Here is a 24,588-nt window from a genome sequence, read left to right on the forward strand (position 1 = left end):
TCCCATTATGCAAGAGTCCTATGCCCTTTGTGCTTTCCTACCCTGTGAACTAAGAGTCTAAATCTGTGAAAAGATGTCCATGAGGTAGAGTCGAATTAAAATAGCAGGTTGCAGAACAATATTTGTACCTCCTCACTTTCTTCTTTTCTGCCTCTCTCCCTTCCTTCTCTACTTCCACAAAAGTTGACTGAGCACCTATTGTGTGCTAATATATGCTACGTTACTGGAAATGCAATGGTGAGCAAAGCAACACCAGTGTAGTCCCTGTGGATCTTATAGTCCCTTATTGATGGACAGATAGGTTGGTTCCACCTTCTCATTATAACAAATAATACTACAAAGAACGTTTTATACATACACTTGAGTTTCTCTAGGGCAGTGGTTCTCAAAGAGTGGTCTGGGCCATGAGACCAAAACAAGTTTCATAATAATATTAAGATGTTATTTGGCCTTTTTCATGCTCACTCTTCTCGTGAATGTTCAATGGACCTTTCCATGAGGCTACATGACATATGACATTGCAACAAATTGACGGCAGAAGCAGATAGGAGAATTCAGATGTTTTCTATTAAGCCAGATATGAGATTTGAAAAAAAAAATGTAACATACACAGTGACACTTTTCTCACTAATTTTTTTGTTTGGGAAAATATAGTTATTTTATTATTTTTTGGAGAGAGGGTCTCACTCTGTTGCCCAGGCTGGAGTGCAGTGGCACCATAGCTGACTGCAGCCTCAAACTCGTGGGCTCAAGTGATCCTCCCGCCTCTGCCTCCCAAGTAGCTGGGACTACAGGTGCTCACCACTATGCCTGGCTAACGTTTTTATTTTTAGTTTTTGTAGAGATTGAGTCTTGCTATGTTGCCCAGGCTGGCCTCTAACTCCTGGGCTCAAGCAATCCACCCACCTCAACCTCCTAAGTAGGTGGATCTACAAGCTCTCACCACTGAGCCTGGCTCCCTCCATCATTTTTAAGTGCAATGGAGACCTGGTACCAAGTGGTTTGAGACTCACTGTTCTAGGGCAAGGGTCCCCATTGCCCGGGCCTGGACCAGTACAGTCTGTGGCCTGTTAGGAACCAGGCTGCACAGCAGGAAGTAAGTGGAGGGCAAGCGAGCATTACTGCCTGAGCTCTGCCTCCTGTTAGATCAGGGGCAGTATTACATTCTCATAGGAGCACGAACCTTATTGTGAACTGCACACATGAGGACTCTGGGTTGCACGCCTTTTACGAGAATGTAATGGCTGATGATCTGAAGTGGAGCAGTTTCATACCAAAACCATTCCCCCCTTTCCTCCCAACCCGTCCCTAGTGCCAAAAAGGTTGGGGACTGCTGTTCTAGGGTATCTATCCCGAAGTGGAGTTGCTGTGTTTTACAGTGTCCACAATTTCAGTTTTACTAGGTGTTGCCAAATTGCTCTCCAAAGTGGCTGAAGCTAATTTATTATTATTTTTTAATTTATTTTGAGATGGTGTCTTGCTCTGTTGCCAGGCTGGAGTGCAGTGTCGTGATCTTGGCTCACTGCAACCTCCGCCTCCTGGATTCAAGTGATTCCCCTGCCTCAGCTTCCCGAGAAGCTGGGATTATAGGCGCGCACTCCCACGCCCAGCTAATTTTTTGTATTTTAGTAGAGACAGGGTTTCACCATGTTGGCCAGGCTGGTTTCAAACTCCTGACCTCGTGATCCACCCACCTCAACCTCCCAAAGTGCTGGGCTTATAGGTGTGAGCCACTGCGCCTGGCCTTTTTTTTTTTTTTTTCTTTTTTCTCTTAAGGAGTCTCAGTCCGTCACCCAGGCTGGAGTGCAGTGGTGCAATCTTGGCTCACTGCAACTTCCACCTGCCAGGTTCAAGCAATTCTCCTGTCTCAGCCTCCTGAGTAGCTGGGATTATAGGCACACACCACCACACCTGACTATTTTTTTTTATATATTTAGTAGAGATGGGGTTTCATCATGTTGGCCAGGCTGGTCTCAAACTCCTGACCTCAAGCCATCCGGCCTCTCAAAGTGCTGGGATTACAGGCGTGAACCACCTCGACTGGTCAAAAGCTAATCTTAAAAAACAAACAAACAAAAAAAACCCCAAAAATACCAGGCCGGGTACAGTGGCTCACGCCTGTAATCCCAGCACTTTGGGAGGCCTCAGTGGGTGGATCACAAGGTCAGGAGTTCAAGACCAGACTAACCAATATGGTGAAACCCCATCTCTACTAAAAATACAAAAATTAGCTGGGCATGGTGGTGCACACCTGTAGTCCCAGCTACTCAGGAGGCTGAGGCAGGAGACTCACTTGAACCCAGGAGGCAGAGGTTGCAGTGAGCCAAGATCGCGCCACTGCACTCCAGCCTGAGCGACAGAGCGAGACTCTGTCTCAAAAAAAAAAAAAAAAGAAAAAAACCAACCAACCAAACAAACAAAAAAACTGGCTGAGGAGGACAAATCACTTGAGCCCAGGAATTTGAGGCCAGCCTGGGCAACATGGCAAAACCCCATCTCTACAGAAAATAATTTTAAAAATTAGTTAGAAGCCTTTACTAACTTAGGAAAAAAAAAAAATTAGCCAGGCATGGTGGTGCATGCCTGTGGTCCCAGTTACTTGGGAAGCTGAGGTGGGAGGATGGCTTCAGCCTGGGAGGCAGAGGTTGCAGTTAGCTGAGATTGTGCCGCTGCACTCCAGCCTGGGTGACAGAGTAAGACCCTGTCTCAAAAAAAAAAAAAAAAAAAGTACATATCCTTGATGTTTTTGTTGTTGTTTTTCCCAAATCTCAAATTGTAAAGAATTGTGAAATTATTAAAGTAGACTAGTAAAAGAAAAAAAAAATAAAGTAGACTAGTGATACAATACAACAGTAAGTTGCTGTATGAAATGTTCATTTTCTTTTCTAAACAATACTGTGAAAAGCAGGGTCATATTTATCTTAAATGTTCTCAGAGGAAGTTTTTCTTGGTCACTGAGAATGGCTTTGTACAGTATCAACATTACATGTATCGGAAAATTTATTTTTGTTTGGTGGCTCATTGGGGATAAAAGTGTACAAGTTATGCAAATAAACCTTTTTTAACATCAGGGGAATTTCATTATTCTTAAATACTACCTTCTGCAATTTTTGTTAAAACCATGTTCCACTAACACCTAATTTGTAAAAAAAAAAAAAAAAATACAGAGGGATCTAGTGTTAAAACAACTTAAAGGCTGTTAGTTTATAGTTCACTTTGTAAATGAGAGTTTATTTTTACCAATTTAGGGCTTTTTAAAATTATTCATAGAATATTTAATTGTTCAAGTGTAGCTGATCTAAAACTTTAATGGCATTAAATTTTGGCAATGGAATATGTTGATCAGGCTGAGCGCAGTGGCTCACGCCTGTAATCCTAACACTTTGTGAGGCCGAGACAGGTGGATCACCTGAGATCAGGAGTTCGAGACCAGCCTGACCAATATGGCGAAACCCGATCTCTACTAAAAATACAAAAATTAGCCGGACCTGGTGGTGGGAGCCTATAATCCCAGCTAGAAAAAAAAAAATATGTTGATCAATATGAGAGGTTGAGTTTTACAGTTGAAGGGGCAAGGTGCAGCGATATTAATTGGCTGTTTCTGACAGTAGTTTGGCACATAGTTGTATGTACACTCTGCTCTAGTAAAATGAAATGCGACCACAGTCAACGGTTACCTATTTATGCTGGAGGGTGTTTGGCAACCAACTGTTAATTTAAGTGAGATTCCATTCTGCCGCTTAGCCATGGCAGAGCACACACATGTGCACTCAGGGAAAGCAGATGGAATAGGTTATAAACAGAAGCAAACTACAATTCAGGAGACATGTCCATGCAGAAATAGTACTATGATGCAACATACATCACAAAAACAAATGGAAATTGTGTTTGTTTGTTTGGTTTTGAGATGGAGTCTTGCTCTTTCGCCAGGCCAGAGTGCAGTGGCACAATCTCAGCTCACTGCAACATCCACCTCCCAGATTCAAGTGATTCTCCTGCCTCAGCCTCCCGAGTAGCTGGGACTACAGGTGCGCACAACCACGCCAGCTAATTTTTGTATTTTTAGTAGAGACGGGGTTTCATCATCTTGGCCAGGATGGTCTCGATCTCCTGACCTTATGATCCGCCTCAGCCTCCCAAAGTACTGGGATTACAGGCGTGAGCCATGGCGCCCGGCAAGAAATTTTTTTTTAAATCTGTCTTTAGGGGATTATCTAGCTATTAGTGGGGTTAAATGAGGGAACTGTCGCCTCGGCAGAAGAGATGGTCCACTGTATTCATTTGTCATAATAACCAGACTCCTGGAGTTACTGGGTTCTAAAGTTGTTGATACAGCATGAATAGGTTTGGATGTGGAGTTCTGTATGGAGAGTCCTTTCAACGGGAAGATAAACCAAAATTGTTGGTCTTAGCCTTTTGGACTACTGACTTAAGAGATTATTTGAATCTCTTTAAAGAGTCAAAACTGGCTGGGCGCGGTGGCTCATGCCTGTAATCTCAGCACTTTGGGAGGCCAGGGCAGGTGGATTGCTTGAGGTCAGGAGCTCAAGACCAGGCTGGCCAACATAGTGAAACCCCATCTCTACTAAAATACAACGATTAGCCAGGTGTGGTGGTGGGCACCTGTAATCCCAGCTACTTGGGAGGCTGAGGCAAGATAATCGCTTGAACCTGGGAGGCGGAGGTTGCAGTGAGCTGAGATCGAGCCACTACACTCTCAGCCTGGGTGACAGAATGAGACTCTGTCTCACACACAAAATAAGCCTGTATTGTTGTAAATAGATTGTGAAGGGTGATTCTGGTGAGGGCTCAGAAGAAGAGGAGAGCTACAGAGAAAGCCTCAGTTTTCTTAGAGATTGCCTAAGAGGTTGTACCAGAAGGCTAGTAGAAGTATGGATGTTAAAGGCCATTCTGATGAGGTCTCAGATGGAAATGAAGAACATGTTATTGGAAACTGGCAGAAAAATGATCCTGATTATCTGGCAAAGAATGTGGCTGAATTGTATGTCCTAGTGTTTTATGGAAGGTAGAAATTCTGAGTGATGAAATAGGATATTTGGTGGAAAAAATATCTGAGTAAAGTGTTGAGAGTGCGGCAAAGCTTCTCTTGAATGCCTATAGTAAAATGCTAGCAGAGAGAAACCAATTAAAGATGGTCTTTCTTTCTCTTTCTTTCTCTCTCTCTCTCTCTTTCTTTCTGAGACAGAGTTTTGCTCTTTTTGCCCAGGCTGGAGTGCAGTGGCGCGATCTTGGCTCACTGCAACCTCCACTTCCTGGGTTCAAGTGATTCTCCTGCCTCAGCCTCCTGAGTAGCTGGGATTACAGGTTTGTGCCACGACGCCCGGCTAATTCTGTATTTTTAGTAGAGACGGGGTTTCACCATGTTAGCCAGGCTGGTCTCGAACTTCTAACCTCAGGCGATGTGCCCTTCTCAGCCTCCCAAAATGCTGGGATGACAGGCATGAGCCACCGCCCCCGGCCAAAGATGTTATTTATGATTTAAAAAGCAGCAGAATTTAAATATTTAGAAATTTACCTACCTGCCCATGTTGTAAAGAATGAAAAAGCTTGTTGAAGAGAAAACACCAAGAATGTGACCAAGGAAACTTTTGATAAGGAGGTTAGTGTGGGGAGATGGAAGCCAGATGCTCAGCATCACAGCGAAGAAGGACCCTGAAACCATTCCGAAGATCTTTAGAGGCTGCCCTGCCCATCACAGGCCCAGAAAACTAGGACCTTGAAGTCAAAGCGATTTCAAGGCTCTGCTCCCTGCATTCTGGTTCAGGGCTCCTGGCGTACCCTAGCTGTGGCTCAAGTGGGCCCAGCTGTGACTCAGGCCATCCCTCTGGGAGGCATAGACAGTAAAGCATGGTGGTGTCCAAGCAGTTTTATCTCCACAGCTGCGCAAAGTGCATGGGCTGTGAGGGCATTGCTACCTCTACCTAGATTTCAAAGGATTCCTGGGGGAAGCTTGAGGCCCAGACGGAGCACCGCCAAAGGGGCAGGGCCACTGCGGAGAGCCCCCACTAGGGCAATGCCCAGCACAGCCATGGGGACGGGGGTGCCTCCAAGACCCCAGAATGTTAGGGACACCAGCGTGCAACTCCAGCCTGGGAAAGCTGCAGGTCCGAGACTCCAACTCATGAAAGCTGCAGAGTGGGCTGTGCCCAGCAAAGCCATGGGGGGGCCGCCCCGAGCCTTGGAGGCCCAACCCCCATCCCGATATCTGGGGGGTAGGACGTCAAGACAAACATTATTCTCAAACCTTAAGACTTAATGTTGTTTGCCGTGTTGAGTTTCGGACTTACTTGGGACCCATCACCCCTTTCTTCTTTCCTATTTCTCCCTTTTGGAATGGAAATTTCTATCCTATGTCAGTCCCACCATTGTATTTTGGAAGCGTACTTACATTGTATAAGTAGTTTGATTTCACAGGCTCATAATTGGAGAGCAATTTGCCTCAGGATGAATCATATCTTGACTTTTGCCCATACTTGGAATGAGTCAACATTTAGTTGAGATGTTGACTTAGACTTTAAAGCTGTTATTGGAATGAGTTAAGACTTTTAGGGCTATTGGGATGGAATAAATCTATTTTGCATTTGAGAAGGACATGGATTTTGTGAGGTCATAGGCAGAATGCTATGGTCTATGTTTGTGTCCCCACAGAATTCGTATGTTGAAATCTAACCCCCAAGATGATGGTATTAAGAAGCAGGGCATTTGGGGTGATTAGATCATGAGGGCCCTGCCCTCATGAATGGGATGAATGCCCTTATGAGAGAGGACCCAGGCTGGGTGCGGTGGCTCATACCTGTAATCCCAGCATTTAGGGAGGCTGAGACAAGAGGATTATTTGAGTCCAGGAGTTCAAGACCAGCCTGGGCAACATAGTGAGACTCCATCTTTACCAAAAAAAAAGGAAGAAAGAAAGAAAAAAAATAGGCCAGGCGCAGTGACTCATGCCTGTAATCCCAGCATTTTGGGAGGCCGAGGCAGGTGGATCATGAGGTCAGGAGATCAAGACCATCCTGGCTAACACGGTGAAACCCTGTCTCTACTAAAAAAATGCAAAAAAACTATCCAGTTGTGGTGGCAGGTGCCTGTAGTCACAGCTACTTGGGCGGCTGAAGCAGGAGAATGGCGTGAACCCAGGAGGTGGAGCTTGCAGTGAGCTGAGATCATGCCACTGCACTCCAGCCTGGGCGACAGAGCAAGACTCTGTCTCAAAAAAAAAAAAAAAAAAAAAAAAAAACAGCCAGGTGTGGTGGCATGTGCCTGTAGTTCCAGCTACTCAGGAGGCTGAGGCGAGAGGATCACCTGAACCCAGGAGTTTGAGGCTGCAGTGAGCTATGATTGTGCTGCTGCACTCCAGCCTGGGTGACAAAGTAAGACTCTGTCTCAAAAAATAAAATAATATAAAAGAGGTCCCAGAAAGTTGTCTTCCCCTTCTATCATGTGAAGACACGGTGAGAAGGTGTGAAGCACAGAGTGAGCCCTCACCAAACACCAAATCTGCTGGCGCCTTGATCTTGGACTCCCCAGCCTCCAGAACTCTCAGCAACATTTCTGTTTTTAACAAATTATCCAGTCTAAGGAATTTTGTTATAGTAGACCAAATGGACTAAAACCCTGGGTATGTGGACCACTCCAGGCCAATGAGACATTAGGGAAAGTTGCTGGGGGCTCACCTCCCTAATAAAACGATACAGCCAGGCGCGGTGGCTCACATCTGCAATCCCAGCATGTTGGGAGGCTGAGGCAGGTGGATCATGAGGTCAAGAGATCAAGATCATCCTGGCCAACATGGTGAAACCCTGTCTCTACTAAAAATACAAAAATTAGCTGGGTGTGGTGGTCCCAGCTACTCAGGAGGCTTAGGCAGGAGAATCGCTTGAACCCAGGAGGCAGAGGTTGCAGTGAGCCAAGGTCGCACCACTGCACTCCAGCCTGGCAACAGAATGAGACTCCATCTCAAAAAAAAAAAAAAAAAGATACATGTTAATAATGCCCATTTTCTTTCTAACTTTCAATGTTATCATGTACAGATGCTTGGAGCTATGGCAGCTATTTTGCCACCATGAGGATAAAGCTAAGCAATTTGAAATTAGTCCACACCCCTAAATTATGGAGCTGCTGAATTCTGGAGTGTTTACCTCTAGACTTCTTGCTTTGCGAAATTATAAACTCCTCATTGTGTAAGTTATCTTTAGTTGGATAGTCTGTTCTTTGCAGCCTAAAGCATCCTAACGAATACACATGATTTGTAAAATTTGTTGTTGGTAATACCAGTGCATTTCCTGAAAACAATCTTGTTTGTATTGCAAAGAAGATCAGATAGTAATTATTATAAGGAAAACTATAATCCACTGATTTGTGGTATGAGTAAAGCATCAGTTCTTTTTTTTTTTTTAAGACAGAGTCACTCTATCGCCCAGGCTGGGGAGCAGTGGTGCGATTTCGGCTCACTGCAACCTCCACCTTCCAGCTTCAAATGATTCTCCTGTCTCAGCTTCCTGAGTAGCTGGGATTACAGGCGCCCGCCACCATGCCCAGCTAATTTTAGTATTTTTAGTAGAGATGGGGTTTCACTATGTTGGCCAGGCTAGTCTCAAACTCCTGACCTCAAGTGGTCCACCTGCCTCGGCCTCCTAAAGTGCTGAGATTATAGGCATGAGCCACCGCACCTGGCCAAGCATCAGTTCTTAAAACAGTTAAGGTGGCAGAACAGGAGTTCTTTCAAAATGACAATTTTCAATATTTGTGGGTATTTCAACATCATCATAGTCATCTTCAGGTTCAGTATAGATCAGGATGGAAACTATCTCCTTATTTCTTTTTTTTTTTTTTTTTTTGAGACAGAGTCTCACTGTTGCCCAGGCTGGAGTGCAATGTCATGATCTTGGCTCACTGCAACTCTGCCTCCCAGATTCAAGCAATTCTCCTGCCTCAGCTTCCCAAGTAGCTGGAATTACAGGTGCGCGCCACCATGCCCGGCTAATTTTTTGTACTGTTAGTAGACACGGGATTTCACCATGTTGGCCAGGCTGGTCTCGAACTCCTGACCCCAGGTGATCCACCTGCCTCGGCCTCCCAAAGTGCTGGGATTCCAGGCGTGAGTCACTGCGCCCAGCCCTTATTTCTAACTTTATTTATTGATGAGTATGTATTCAATAGGTAACTTGGGGTTTCCTGTGGTGCTGGAATATACAAAAAGATCCTATGAAATCTTGATATATTTAAATCTATCATCCAAGCTGGTAACAATTTCCCTAGTAGAAAACTTGGCTTTATTATACGTTCCCAGTATAAAATCTCAGCCAAATTACACATGTCCAGAGGAAAAAAAATTGTTTTGTCAAACCAATTGTTAGATTTTCCATGAATGTTCAACAGTCAATAAATATTGCCTACCATGTGCCAGGTTTTGTGCTGGACAGTGGGAATACAGCACTGAGACAATTTCCATCCCAAAGGAGCCCCCAGATTAGAAAGGAGGATGGAAAGTAACCAGGTAATTATAATTATAATATATAATAATTATAATACAAAGGGAGAAGTATTTCCATAGGGCCAAGTATGGGAGCTGTGAGAGCTCAGAGTTCATTGATTCATTCATTCAACCCAGTTGATTATTCAACATATTTATTGAGCATCTACAATGTACCTGGGCACTGTGCTAGGAACAGGGAAAACAGTAGAGGAAAGAAGGACACATTCCCTGCCCTCATGTTGCTTTGGGTCTAGTGGAGGAGAGAGACAGATAAGCAATAATTATAACATGCTAATGCTATGAAAGGAGAGCATCCAGGAGGCACCAACCCAAGTTGGGTCATGAGGAAAGGGTAGCCAAGATGAAATGGGAAGGATCCAAAGGTGGGGAAGAATGTTTCATACAGAGGAATGGCGCTGTGCACAGGGGCAAGAGGGACCATAGTGAAGGTCATTTTATTTTATTTTTATTATTATTATTTTTTTTTTGAGATGGAGTCTTGCTCTGTCGCCCAGGCTAGAGTGCAGTGGTGCAACCTAGGCTCACTGCAACCTCTGCCTCCCAGGTTCAGGTGATTCTTCTGCCTCAGCCTCCCAAGTAGCTGGGATTACAGGCATGTGCCACCACACCCGGCTGCGTTTTGTATTTTTAGTAGAGACGGGGTTTCACCATCTTGGCTAGGCTGGTCTCAAACTCCTGACCTCATGATTCACCCACCTCGGCCTCCCAAAGTGCTGGGATTACAGGTGTGAGCCACTGTGCCCAGCCTGTGAAGGTCATTTTAAGTGGCTGGAGCAAAAAACTCGGGCAGAGTGGAGGTTGCAAGGGGGTTGGGGGAGAAGAGTTTGGCAAAAGATAATCAGTGACCAGATCCTGACAAATCTTGTAAGCCATGGTTAAAGAGTTTGGTCCTTTTCTGGGGTTAACGGGCAAAGAGAAGATTTAAGCAAAGGAATGAAGTGGTCAGATGTTCACTTTAGGAAGTCACTGGGTGCCATGTAGAAAGTGGACGGCAGGTGAGGTGCCAGAGGCAGGGGAGCAGTCAGGGGGCTGTTGATATTCTCCTGGCAAGCGCTGGCAATTGTCTGACCTCAGAACAGTGACGGAGAGATGTGGACTCATTGGAGAACCATGTGGGAGGCACAAGTAACATGGGGAGCTCTGGAAACAAAGCAGTGTGGGGAGAAGGATACTAGTTTCTGACTTCAGCAACTAAGAAGATAGTAGAGCACAAGACATTTGGGACTGGAGGTAGGTCATCAGTTCCTTTTGGTGTATGCTGAACTTGAGGGGGTGTGTGGGGCAGTCACAAGGAGATGTCTTAGAGGCAACCCAGCTGGAGAGAAAGAGCTCAGCTGAAGTCAGAATAGAGGGGGCAGCCAGGCGTGGTGGCTCACACTTGTAATCCCAGCACTTTGGGAGGCTGAGGCAAGCAGATCACTTGAGGTCAGGAGTTCAAGACCAGCCTGGCCAGCATGGTGAAACCCCGTCTCTACTAAAAACAAACAGAAAATTAGCCGGGTGCAGGCGTGTTGGCACACACCTGTAATCCCAGCTACTCAGGAGGCTGAGGCAGGAGAATCGCTTGAACTTGGGAGGGGGAGGTTGCAGTGAGCTGAGATTGTGCCACTACACTCCAGCGTGGGTGACAGAATGAGACTCAGTCTCAAAAAAAAAAAAAAAAAGGAGGGGCCCACTGAGCTCATGGACATTGGTGAGATCACTCGTGAGTGTTGGAGGCAGATGGGCAGAGACACGGGGACAGAACCTGAGGAAGACCAGCATTGAAGAGATGCTTCAGAAAGAGTGGGTAGCCCCAAAATGAGATGGAGACAGGAGGAGAGCCAGGAGAGGGTGGTGTCCCAGAAACCAAGGAAGAATCAACATTTGTCTGGCATTTGTTTTTAACTTTTGTCATAGTCATGGAGGGTTTACAGAACATTTATAAGAAGAAAGCATGTGTTTGAAACACTCCAATCCTTTGGCTTATTTTTGTTCTATAATTTGGGAAGAGTCCTCTCTTTGGCTGGTGGGATACCAGAGTCCCGTAAGGCCATAGTTAGATAACTACTGGCCTAACATAAGGAGGGTTTATTTATTTATTTATTTATTTTTAGATGGAGTTTCACTCTTGTTGCCCAGGCTGGAGTGCAATGGCACGTTCTCGGCTCACCGCAACCTCCGCCTCCCAGTTTCAAGCGATTCTCCTGCCTCAGCCTCCCAAGTAGCTGGGATTACAGGCATGCGCCACCATGCCTGACTAATTTTGTATTTTTAGTAGAAACGGGGTTTCTCCATGTTGGTCAGGCTGGTCTCGAACTCCCGACCTCAGGTGATCCGCCCACCTCGGCCTCCTAAGGAGGTATTATTAGCAAGGTGGAAGCCTTCATAGAGTCTGGAAAGAGAGAACCAGGGAGGAAGCCCAGGTCCCCAGTGCTCCAGCGTTGATTGAGGGAGAAAGCTTGAAAATGGGAGGAACACATTTTCCCATCTCTTGAGGGAAATCTGAGAGTCACTCTCAGGCCTTTCCAGGTTCACAGTGCTCTCTCTGCAAGGCTGTTCATTTGCCAGATTTCCCAGGGGTTACTTAGAAACCAGCATCTTGTGAGTATAGTTAGAATGAGTCAAGTCCTAGGGCTCTGGCGATCAGCTAGAAGGAATTGATGAGGTCTAAGAGCCTATAAAGCTGACTCGGGCCTTGTTGACCCCATTAGGACACTTGTTTAACAAGACATCTGCCCACGTCCCTGGCCCATCTCATTGGCTGCAGCACATCACAGTGGACCTTCTGCCTCCTCCCAGATGCACAGGGACAGTGATCTGGAAGGAAGGGGCTTGAGGCTGTTTTCCTAGAACTCGAGTAAGTACTGATGAAAATGATGGACAGGGGATGTTAAGCCCCCTGAACTCTCATCTTGTATATGCCATTGTTACATGCCCCTTTTCTTTCCTGTTCCCCATGATTTTTCCTCGGGGAAATCTATTTTTCCTGTAGCACCCCCAACACACCTATTGCAAAATGATGCTTCTAGGTGTAAATCAGAAGGTAACTTTGTCCGTTGTCCATTGTTACAGTACAACTTGCAAGCACGGGGAAAAAACCTAGGTGAAAACTCAAATCTCTATGGTCAATTTGGCCTACATCATATAAAGGCACTGGGGTTTGCAGGGTGTCTAGGTGGGGAGGGTTCACAAGAACAAAAGGTACTCCCTGCCCTTGCAAACTCGCGAGATGTGGTATGGGAACCTGGGCACAAGAGCACTCAGCTGTAACTCACCCACAGCCTCACAGTGCAGGAGGTGGGTGGGGTGAGAGGGTAAAGACCAGCATGCTTGGTGAGGGCCTTGCTGGGGATGGGAGCCTGGGAGGGTCTGCACAACCAAATGCTGAGATTTAGTATCACTCAGAACCATGCAAACCAAAGGGAATGAAGGGGGAAAGAATGCCAAGAAATGAGTAGTTTCCCACAGGTGGGAGCCATGGAGCCCTGTGGTCCTTCCCATGGAAAGTTTCCTCAACAGCACAAGGCTGACCCCTCTAAGTCCTCAGAGCCGAGCACCCATGTGTCTCCTCTGGCTGCAGTCATCCGATCGCAGGGGTGTCTTCATCTAAGGTTTGGGAAGTGCTTTATCTTACAGAGCTTCATAAAATCACCACTGGCTTTCAGGGCCCAGAGACCTACTGAAGTTCAACCGTTCTTGATTGTTTTAAAATAAGTCGTGTGAACCCTCTTCAGTTTTGCCAAAAAGAAGAAATGGCTGTTTCAAAATGACGCTTTTCAGTATTTGCAGGGATTTCAACATCGTCATAGTCATCTTCAGGCTCAGTGTAGCTTGGGATGGAAACAGTCGTCTTATTTTTAACTTTATTTACCAGTGAGTATGTAGCAGGCGGCTGACTTGGGGCTTCCTGTGGGGCTAGAATACACAAAAAGGTCCTTAGATGCAAAGCTATCATGTGTTTTTATATTTTTGAATGCAGTGGCTCAGTGTGATTTTCACGTTTCAGTGATCTTCCCGCTTCTAGTGGGCCAGATCCCCATTTTACAGAGGAAATTTAGACGCAGACCTGACACGGTCTCAGGATCACCCAAGTGAGTAAATGGAAAATATTAGTCAGACATCTTGACTCCCGTATCTTTCTGCCTAAGCCTGCACTGCGTGGAAACCATGAAGCAAAAGCTTAGAAAAGAAACAGACCAGGTCAGGTGCAGAAGCTCACACCTGTAGTCCCAGTACTCTGGGAGGCCCAGGTGGGAGGATCACTTGAGCCCAGGAGTTCCAGACCAGCTTGGGCAACACAGGGAGACCCTCGTCCCTACAGAAAAATTTAAAAATTAGCCGGATGTGGTGGTGCATGCCTATAGTCCCAGCTAATTGGGAGGCTGAGGCAAGAGGATCTCCTGAGCCCAGGAGGTTGAGGCTACAACGAGCCATGATCACGCCACTGCACTTCAGCCTGGACAACATGGTAAGACCCTGTCTCCAAAAAAAAAAAAAGAATGGATGAAAAGAAACAGACCAGAGCCCAGTAGTCACATGAGTGCTGTTGTGTTGCAGATCCTAATTTTTACAAGGAAGTGAAACAAATCATATTTCCTTTTTGGCACATCCGTTCCAGTGACTTACACTGTTTTCCAGGACTCTCTGTAATTGCTTATGTACAAATCTCTCTTAAGAAGAAAGGGGATGGCGTTGTTTTCAAAAGGTGGAATTAGTACAGAACAGGTTCACAGGAGGCTGGGGCGCGGTGGCTCATGCCTGTAATCCCAGCACTTTGGGAGGCTGAAGTGGGCAGATCACCTGAGGTCGGGAGTTCGAGACCAGCCTGATGAAACTCTGTCTCTACAAAAATACAAAAATTAGCTGGGCGTGATGGCGGGTGCCTATAATCCCAGCAACTCGGGAGGTTGAGACAGGAGAATTGCTTGAACCCAGGTGGCAGAGGTTGCAGTGAGCCAAGATTGCACCATTGCACTCTAGCCTGGGCAACAGAGCGAGACTCTGTCTCAAAAAAAAAGAGAGAGAGAAAAAGAAACAAAAAACAAACAAAAAGAACAGGTCCATAAGTAATAGAAGGATGATGAAACAGCTCAGCTCCATCTTTGATGGGGATTGGAACTGCCTCTCCCACAATCTCATCTTTTCCTAAGAAAACCTGAAATGCCACTATTTGCAGAACTCTGCAGTTTGACAGACCCGAGTTCATGTTCAGGTTCCAGCAGTCATTAGCTGTGTGACTATAGGTAAGTCACTTATCTGTGCCTTAGCATCCTCATCTGTCAAAGAGGAATAAAAATGTACCTGGCTTGGGCCGGGCGCGTGGCTCACGCCTGTAATCCCAGCACTTTGGGAGGCTGAGGTGGGCGGATCACGAGGTCAGGAGATCGAGATCATCCTGGCTAACACGGTGAAACCCCATCTCTACTAAAAATACAAAAAATTAGCCAGGCATGGTGGCAGGCACCTGTAGTCCCAGCTACCCAGGAGGCTGAGGCAGGACAATGGTGTGAACTCAGGAGGCGGAGCTTGCAGTGAGCCGAGATTGCACCACTGCACTCCAGCCTGGGCGACAGAGCGAAACTCCGTCTCAAAAAAAAAAAAAAAAAAAAAGTACCTGGCTTGTAGAGTTGTGAGGAGTGAATGAGCTAATACCTGTAAAGTGCTTAGTGTGGGACCTGAAACACAGCGCATGCTCAATAAGTGTTAGCTAATATTATTTATCTATCCAATCAAAATATTTGTCTTAAGTATCGACTGAGCCTCACGCCCTGTTCTAGGTAGTGGATAAATATTAATAGTGGTGGACAAAAAAGGTTCCTGTGTTCCTGAAGTTTATACTCCAGTGGAGGAGATCAATAATACATAAATGAACAATAAGTAAATAACACAATTTTGGATAACTGTCAGTTTCATAAAGGAAATTAGCAGAACTACTTTAGGTTGAGTGGACAGAGAGGGCCTCTTTGAGGTGGTAACTTTTGAGCTGACATCTGAAGGGTGAGGAAAATCCAGCGAGGCAAAGAGCTTAAGGAAGAACATTCCAGTCAAAGGAACCAGGCAGAGTTTTTCTGATAGGAAGTGAAAGGCCTAGTGACACCCCATGTTTCTTTCTGTTTATGTTCCAAGCTGGGATTTGAACATGAATTTACACCCTTATATCAGGCTATTGGGTGCGTCGGTACTTATGCTGCCCCCTTTTTGCTTTTCCATCCCTTTTTTTTTTTTGAGACAGGGTCTCACTCTGTCGTCCAGGTGCAGTGATGCTATCGTGGCTCACTGCAGACCTCCCAGGCTCAAGCGATCCCCCCATCTCAGCCTTCCAAGTAGCTGGGACTATAAGTGTGCACCATCACGCTGGCTAATTTTTGTAAAGATAGGATTTTGCCATGTTGCCCAGGCTGTTCTCAGACTCCTGAGCTCAAGTCATCAGCCCGCCCTGGCCTTCCAAAGTGTTAGGATTACAAGCATACGCCACTGTGCCTGGCTTCTGGCTGTCTCTTTTAAATAGGATGCTGGCTGTGTGTGGTGGCTCATGCCTGTAATCCCAGCACCTTGGGAGGTCGAGGCGGGTGGATCACTTGAGGTCAGGAGTTCAAGACGAGCCTGGTCAATATGGTGAAACCCCGTCTCTACTAAACATACAAAAAATTAGCTGGGTGTGGTGGTGCACGCCTATAATCCCAGTTACTCAGGGGGCTGAGGCAGGAAAATACCTTGAACCTAGGAGGTGGAGATTGCAGTGAGCTGAAATCATGCCACTGCACTCCAGCCTGGGTGAGAAACCAAGACTCTGCCTCAAAAATAAAATAATCAGGATGCTGCATCTATAAATCCTAGTGTTACAGACTGAATGTTTGTGTCCCCCCAAAATTCAGGTGTTCAAGCCTTAACCCCCAGTGAGGCTATATGTGGCCATAGGGATGAGGCCTTGATCCAACAGGATCAGTGTCCTTGTAAGAAGAAGCACCAGAAATCTAACTCCCTGATGCTCTTCCCCAGCTTGAATGCACCAAGGAAAGGCCATTTGTGGGGACATAGCAAGAAGGCAGCTGTCTGCAAGCCAGGAGGAGAACCCTCACCAGAAACCTCACAGAAATCGGCCAGCACCCTCATCTCGGGCTTCCAGCTTCAGAACAACGAGAAAACAAATTTCTGTTGCATAAGCACCCCAGTCTATGGTATTTTTGTTACAGCAGCCTGAGCTATCTAAGACACCTTGATAGGGGACGGGCACGGTGTCTCACGCCTGTAATCCCAGCACTTTGGGAGGCCGAGGTGGACAGATCATGAGGTCAGGAAATTTAGACCATCCTGGCTAACATGGTGAAACCCTGTCTCTACTGAAAATACAAAAAATTAGCCAGGCGTGGTGGTGGACGCCTGTAGTCCCAGCTACTCGGGAGGCTGAGGTGGGAGAATGGTGTGAACCTGGGAGGCGGAGCTTGCAGTGAGTGGAGATCGCGCCACTGCACTCCAGCCTGGGGGACAGAGCGAGACTCCATCTCAAAAAAAAAAAAAAAAAGTGGCTCACGCCTGTAATCCCAGCACTTTGGGAGGCCGAGGCGGGTGGATCACAAGGTCAGGAGATCGAGACCATCCTGGCTAACACGGTGAAACTCCGTCTCTACTAAAAATACAAAAAATTAGCTGGGCGTGGTGGCGGGTGCCTGTAGTCCCAGCTACTCCGGAGGCTGAGGTAGGAGAATGGCGTGAACCCGGGAGGCAGAGCTTGCAGTGAGCCGAGATCGTGCCATTGCACTCCAGCCTGGGTGACAGAGCAAGACTCCATCTAAAAAAAAAAAAAAAAAAAAAAAAAAAAGACACCTTGATAAACTCGTTATCTTACCCTAAATGAAACTGCTACCAGTAAAATATACTTACAAGAGTCTTCTAGAGAAGGCCAATTCCTCGGTGGCAGAGGCGGTAATTGAACTGGCGACTCATTAAGAACATTCCTAGAGAGAGAGAAAGAGAGAGAATCAGTGTTTGGTTTGGGCCATGCCTGCTCCCAGCCGATTTAAGAGAAAACATCAAGGAAAGTGAATGGGTTGAACACTCAAATCTTGGTCTCTACTAATTGGAAGCATTTCCTTTCCTTTGTAGGTCCTGGTTCCCATTTGTAATTGGCACCCTAATGAAACCGTTTTCTGTAGCCCTGGAAATGGCTGAAAATGAGGGGAGGGAAATAAAGTGCTATAATTCAGAGCATGGAGCACACCTTCCTGGTTCACCTGAGCTGGATTCGGAGAGGTAGGCACCAGATGTATTTCTATTTGCAAAACAGATGAGCCGGGCATGGTGGCGCATGCCTGTAATCCCAGCACTTTGGGAGGCCAAGGCAGGCGGATCACCTGAGGTCAGGAGTTCAAGACCAGCCTGGCCAATATGGTGAAACCCTGTCTCTACTTAAAAATACAAAAATCAGCTGGGCATGATGATGCTCACCTGTAATCCCACCTACTCGGGAGGCTGAGGCAGGGGAATCACTTGAACTTGGGAGGCGGAGGTTGCAGTGAGCCGAGATCATGCTACTGCACTCCAGCCTAGGCAACAGAGTGAGACTCTGTCTCAAAACAAACAAATAAAAAAACAAAAAACAAAAGCAGATGAACTCCTAAAGCAGAATGTACACACACCTTGAGTCAGCATTTCCACTACTGGGTCTACAGACTATCGAAATGCTCGCATCTGTTCACCAAAACATGCATTAGAATGTTCAGAGCAACACTATTCACAACAGCTCCGAATTGGACACGACCTGTATTAGTCTGGGTTGTCCAGAGAAGCACAGACACATAAAATTTGCCATCACACAACTCAAATGCCCATCAGCAGTAGAATGGATAGATTAATTATGGTAAAGTGACTGGGCAAGGTGGCTGACATCGGTAATCCCAGCACTTTGGTAGGCGAAAGAGGGAGGATGGCTTGAGCCCAGGGGTTTAAGGGTAATATAGGGAGACCCTGGGCAACACAGGGAGACCCAGTCTCTACAAAAAAACAACATAATTAGCTGGTTGTGGTGGCATACACCTGTAGTCCCAGCTACTCAGGAGACTGAAGCAAGAGGATCACTTGAGCCCAAAATTTGAGGTGACAGTGAGCTATGATTGCACCACTGTACTCCAACGTGGTTGAGAGTGAGACCCTGTCTCAAAATAAATAAATAAATAAATAAATACTGGTGTACTTCCACGGTGGAATGTTCTATAGCAACAAGAATGAACAATCTACAACTACACACAATGAATCTCATAAAAATGATGTTGAGCAAAAAAGCCAAACACCAAATAATATATACTATATGATGCCATTAATAGACTGCATAAAAACCAAAAAGCTGCTGGGCACGGTGGCTCATGCCTGTAATTCCAGCACTCTGGGAGGCCAAGGCAGGCAGATCATGAGGTCAGGAGGTCGAGACTAGCCTGGCCAACATGATGAAACCCAGTCTCTACTAAAAATACAAAAATTAGCCAGGTGTGGTGGCGTGCACCTATAGTCCCAGCTACTCAGGAGGCTGAGGCAGAAGAATCGCTTCAATCTGGGAGGCGGAGGTTACAGAGAGCCAAGATCGCGCCACTGCACTCCAGCCTGGGCAACGGAGCGAGACTCCATCTCAAAAACAAAAAAACAAAAAACAAAAAAAACCCAAAAAGCTAATTTATACTATCACAGACAGTGATTACCTTTGGGATGTAATGGTTGAAAGGCTGTATAAAGTAAGCCTCTGAAGTGCTGGTAATGTCCTATTTCTTGATCTGGGTGCCGGTTACCTGGGTCTGTTCAGTTCGTGGAAATTCATCAGGTTGTACACTTAGTATTTCCATTTTCCTGTATTTATATTATACTTTGGTGCAAAGTTTTAACTAAAAGATAAACTCTAAGAAAACTTCCTTACTTGGGCCAACATCCCCCTAGGTACACTGATTTGACTCCTATATGCTGTAAAGTCCCCCTGAGAATGAATAAACATTTTTAGGTTGTTAGGTTGAGTGCAGACGGGGACATGGGGGTAGAGCTCCACCGGCGGCTCTCACCATCCCTCTGTAGCTCTTCCTAAGAGAAGAAAGCAACTCATCTGACTGCTAAATTTGGGAAAAGTCTAGCTCCTCTCACTTTCTCCTCCAGAGCTAGCCTGACTGCAGAATTCACAAATCCTGCTCTGGTCTTTGCCATTCAGAAAAAGGGGTCTACTCGGTGGGGGAGACCTGAGGTTTTCCGGAGCTACCTGTGAACTGGTTAGGAAAGTCACCCGGTTCCAAATTAGGAAACTCACTAGCTCACAGAAAAGAGCCACATTCTGCAATCCCAGTTTTATTCTTTTTTGTTTGCTTGTGTGTGTGTGTGTGTGTGTGTGTGTGTGTTTTATTTTATTATTATTATACTTTAAGTTTTAGGGTACATGTGCACAACGTGCAGGTTTCTTACATGTGTATACATGTGCCATGTTGGTGTGCTGCACCCATTAACTCGTCATTTAGCATTAGGTATATCTCCTAATGCTATCCTTCCCCCCTCCTCCCACCCCACAACAGTCCCCGGTGTGTGATGTTCCCCTTCCTGTGTCCATGTGTTCTCATTGTTCAATTCCCACCTGTGAGTGAGAACATGCGGTGTTTGCTTTTTTGTCCCTGCGATAGTTTGCTGAGAATGATGGTTTCCAGTTTCATCCATGTCCCTACAAAGGACATGAACTCATCATTTTTTATGGCTGCATAGTATTCCATGGTGTATATATGCCACATTTGCTTAATCCATTCTATCGTTGTTGGACATTTGGCTTGGTTCCAAGTCTTTGCTATTGTGAATAGTGCTGCTATAAACATACGTGTGCCTGTGTCTTTATAGCAGCATGATTTATAATCCTTTGGGTATATACCCAGTAATGGGATGGCTGGGTCAAATGGTATTTCTAGTTCTAGATCCCTGAGGAATCGCCACACTGACTTCCACAATGGTTGAACTAGTTTACAGTCCCACCAACATTTTTTTTTTTTTTTTGAGACAGGGTCTCGCTTTGACACCCAGGCTGGAGTTCAGTGGCACGATCACAGCTCACTGCTGCCCTGACCTCACGGGTTCAAGCAATCCTCCCACCTCAGCCTCCCAAGTAGCTGGGACTACAAGCAGACACCACCACACCTGGCTAATTTTGGTATTTTTCTCAGATATGGGGCCCCACTATGTTGCCCAGGCTGGTCTCAAACTCCTGGCCTCAAGCCATCCTCCCACTTGGGCCTCCCAAAGTGCTGGGATTATAGGCATGAACCACTGCCCCTGGCCAATACCAGTTTTAGTTTTTTGCTTTTTTTTTTTGAGACTGAGTTTCACTCATCACCCAGGCTGGAGTGCAGTGGCACGATCTTGGATCACTGCAACCTCCACCTCCTGGGTTCAAGCAATTCTCCTGCCTCAGCCTCCTAAGTAGCTGGGATTACAGGCACACACCACCATGCCCGGCTAATTTCTGTATTTTTAGTAGAGACAGGGTTTCACCATGTTGGCCAGACTGGTCTCGAACTCCTGACCTCAGGTGATCCGCCTGCATCGGCCTCCCAAAGTCTGGGATTACAGGTGTGAGCCGCTGCACCTGGCCCCAGTTTTATTCTTAAAAAAGGCAATATTTAGTCACCTGACTGCCTGACACATTTGTCTTATTCTTGAAAGGGATCAGAATTGATGGAGGCAGGGGGAGTCTTATTTGCTGGATCCCTGAAGCTACAACAAAAGCCATTTTAGAAAAGCATAGATTTAAAAATGTTTTGTATACAGGGTCTCATATGTTGTCCAGGCTGGTCTTGAACTCCTGGCCTCAAGTGATACTCCCACCTTGGCCTCTCAAAGTGCTGAGATTACAGGCATGAGCCACTGCACCTCGCCCCAAGTGTAAGTTTTGTTTTAGATAGTGTGTATACTCCAAAGAAAGGACTGGCTCTTGACTGGCTCCTGGGAAATAATCTCTAAACCCTTGGAATATCCTTCCTAATAAGAGTGTCTCCGGCCGGGCATGGTGGCTCACGCCTGTAATCCCAGCACTTTGGGAGGCCGAGATGGGCAGATCACGCGGTTAGGAGTTCGAGACCAGCCTGGCCAACATAGCGAAACCCCGTCTCTACTAAAAATACAAAAAATTAGCTGGGTGCGGTGGCACACACCTGTAATCCCAGCTATTCAGGAGACTGAGGCAGGAGAATTGCTTGAACCTGGGAGGCAGACGTTGTGGTGAGCCGAGATCGCGCTATTGCACTCCAGCCTGGGTGACAGAGCGAGACTCTGTCTCAACAACAAAAAAAAGTGTCTTTGAGGCCGGGCATGGTGGCTCACACTTGTAATCCGAGCACTTTGGGAGGCCAAGGTGGGTGGATCGCTTGAGGTCAGGAGTTCCAGACCAGCCATGGCCAACATGGTGAAACGCCGTCTCTACTAAAAATACAAAAATTAGCTGGGCATAGTGGCAGGTGCCTGTAATCCCAGCTGCTTAGGAAGCTGAGGCAGGAGAAGCACTTGAACCTGGGAGGCAGAGGTTGCAGGGAGCCGAAATCACGCCATTGCTCTCCAGCCTGGGTGACAGAGTGGGACTCCATCTCGTAAATAAATAAATAAAGAGTGTCTTTGTATATCTGGGAGCCTTGGGCCACACCAGATAGTTAATGTAATAATGTGGTTTATGGTGAATGCCTGTTTTTGTTTGCCTGGGGCCCTGGGCCATGTTTTATCAATTTGATAAAGCTAAATGCAGGTATTCCATGCCTACATGACTAACCCCCAGTAAAAGAAAAACTCTGTACTCCAAGGCTCAGGTGAGCTTCTCCAGTCAGCAGTGCTTCGCGTCTGTTGCCACATATTGTTACTGGGAGAACTGGGGCTCTCTGTGCGACTTCACTGGGAGAGGACAACTGCAAGCTTTGCCTGCTTTCCGCTAGACCCCACACTCCGTCACTTTTTCATTTGCTGATTTTAATCTGTATTCTTTCGCCATAATGTACTGTAATTGTTGAGCAAAATCGCTTTTCTGTGTTCTTCTAGTGAATTCTCAAGCCTAAGAGTGGCCTTGGAGATCCCCAACGCAGATATTGGTCATAAAGCCCCAAATAGATCACAAAACACAAAAGTAAAGTGGATGGCATATTTTTCTTCAGCACAGTAGCTTTTGGAAGACTATATTTGGAATCCACCAAAAGAAAAGAAGTATAGACTGGGCGTTGGGCCCAGAACACAGAGCCCAACCTGTGACCTTTGTCAGAATAGATGAGAGTAGGATGGGCACGGTGGCATGTGCTTGTAATCCCAGCTACTTGGGAAGTTAAGGTGGGGGAATTGCTTGAGCCCAGGAGTTTGAGACCCACAGGAGTTTTAGAGCTGCCTGGGCAACATAGCAAGACCCTATCTCCAAAAAAAAAAAAAAAAAAAAAAGAGGCCGGGTGCAGTGGCTCACGTCTATAATCCCAGCACTTTGGGAGGCCAAGGCAGGTGGATCACAAGGTCAGGAGTTTGAGATCAGCCTGGCCAACATGGTGAAACCCCGTCTCTACTAAAAATACAAAATACAAAAAGTAGCTGGGTATGCTGACGTGTGCCTGTAATCTCAGCTACTTGGAAGGCTGAGGCAGGAGAATTGCTTGAACCTGGGAGGCGGAGGTTGCAGTGAGCCGAGATTGCGCCACTGCATTCCAGCCTGGGTGACAGAGTGAGACTCCATCTCAAAAAATAAAAATAAAAAAAAATAGAACTACCAGGCGGGCCTGGTGGCTCACGCCTGTAGTCCCAGCACTTTGAGAAGCCAAGGTGGGTGGATCACCTGATGTCAGGAGTTTGAGACCAGCCTGGCCAACATGGCGAAACCCCATTTCTACTAAAAATACAAAAATTAGGCAGGCGTGATGGTGGGTGCCTGTAATCCCAGCTACTTGGGAGGCTGAGGCAGGAGAATTGCTTGAACCCAGGAGGCGGAGGCTGCAGTGAGCCAAGACCGCGCCAATGCACTCCAGCCTAGGCGACAGAGCAAGACTCCATCTCAAAAAAAAAAAAAACGAGAGAGAGATGAGAGGAGGGAGGACTTGCCCTGCATCGACAATGTCCTGAGTCTCTGCCCTTATGTGGAGAGATTTGGCAGGTGTGAAGTCTCGCCAGCTCTACAGGAAATGCGGATGTCTCAGTCATACTGGTACAGTAGTGGAGGGGCAAGGGTGGAAGGGAACAGGCAGTTCTCAACAGTAAAAAGCAGAAGGATTCCCCCCTACTTACTCATACATCTTTTCTTCATCTACTTGCTTGTGTTCCAGGTCCTTGGCAATTTCCCATTTCTTGCCTAAGAGGGGAAAAGCATGTTCATTGAAGAAGAATTAGCAAAAGTTGTGATTTTTGAATTTAACCCAGAGAAAACACACTTAGGGACACAGTTAATAAATGATAGAGCCGGACTTAGAACCCAGACAGTCTAACCACAGAGCCTTTGCACTAACCCAGTGAGGGCAGCCACAGCGCGGGTGGTGTTTATTTCCTCTATGCCTGGCACTTAGGTGGCACTTAGAAATGTTGGTTGAATGAATAATCAAAAGTGTGGTTGGGTGGAAATCAGATAAAGAATCGGAAAAGCAGTTTGTATCCTGTAGATGGACATACAAGTTGTTATAAATTATAGCCTGCTTGTTAATAGGAGTGGTTGAGGATAAAAAGAAAGTAGGTGAAGTTTTAGTTCAGGGTCATTCCTTTGTCCATATTTGAGAATGGAAACTATTTTTTCCCCCTAGACAGAGCCTCACTCTTGTAGCCCAGGCTGGAGTGCAGTGGCGCAATCTCGGCTCACTGCAACCTCTGCTCCCTGGGTTCAAGCGATTCTCCTGCCTCAGCCTCCTGAGTAGCTGACATTACAGGTGCCTGCCACCACACCTGGCTAATTTTTGTATTTTTAGTAGAGATGGGGGTTTCGCCATGTTGGCCAGGCTGGTCTTGAACTCCCGACCTCAAGTGATCCACCCGCCTCAGCCTCCCAAAGTGCTGTGCTGAGATTACAGGCGTGGGCCACTGCACCTGGTGGGAATGAAAACTTGTTTTTTTTTTTTTTAAGATGGAGTCTCACACTGTCGCCC

At 46.3% G+C, this 24,588-nt stretch overlaps 1 protein-coding gene and 1 long non-coding RNA gene across 6 annotated transcripts in view; one reads left to right on the plus strand and one right to left on the minus strand.

Annotated features, from left to right (window-relative positions):
- LOC129528007 (uncharacterized) overlaps window positions 1-24,588 on the plus strand; it is a 58,629-nt gene that overhangs the window by 5,255 nt on the left and 28,786 nt on the right. For all 3 annotated transcript variants that reach the window (XR_010131694.1, XR_010131696.1, XR_010131695.1), the window contains exons 2-4: window positions 12,208-12,353; window positions 16,496-16,674; window positions 17,600-17,746. This is a non-coding gene — a long non-coding RNA (uncharacterized lncRNA). The remainder of the gene's footprint in view (window positions 1-12,207; window positions 12,354-16,495; window positions 16,675-17,599; window positions 17,747-24,588) is intronic.
- SCIMP (SLP adaptor and CSK interacting membrane protein) overlaps window positions 12,349-24,588 on the minus strand; it is a 28,659-nt gene continuing 16,419 nt past the window's right edge. For all 3 annotated transcript variants that reach the window (XM_055367254.2, XM_004058381.5, XM_004058380.5), the window contains exons 3-5: window positions 23,744-23,807; window positions 17,378-17,451; window positions 12,349-13,411 (exon numbers count right to left, since the gene is read on the minus strand). In XM_055367254.2, coding sequence (XP_055223229.1) covers window positions 13,227-13,411; window positions 17,378-17,451; window positions 23,744-23,807 — 323 coding nt within the window. In that variant the 3' untranslated portion in view covers window positions 12,349-13,226. The remainder of the gene's footprint in view (window positions 13,412-17,377; window positions 17,452-23,743; window positions 23,808-24,588) is intronic.

This window comes from Gorilla gorilla, chromosome 19, assembly GCF_029281585.2.
Source record: "Gorilla gorilla gorilla isolate KB3781 chromosome 19, NHGRI_mGorGor1-v2.1_pri, whole genome shotgun sequence".
NCBI lineage: Eukaryota > Metazoa > Chordata > Mammalia > Primates > Hominidae > Gorilla > Gorilla gorilla.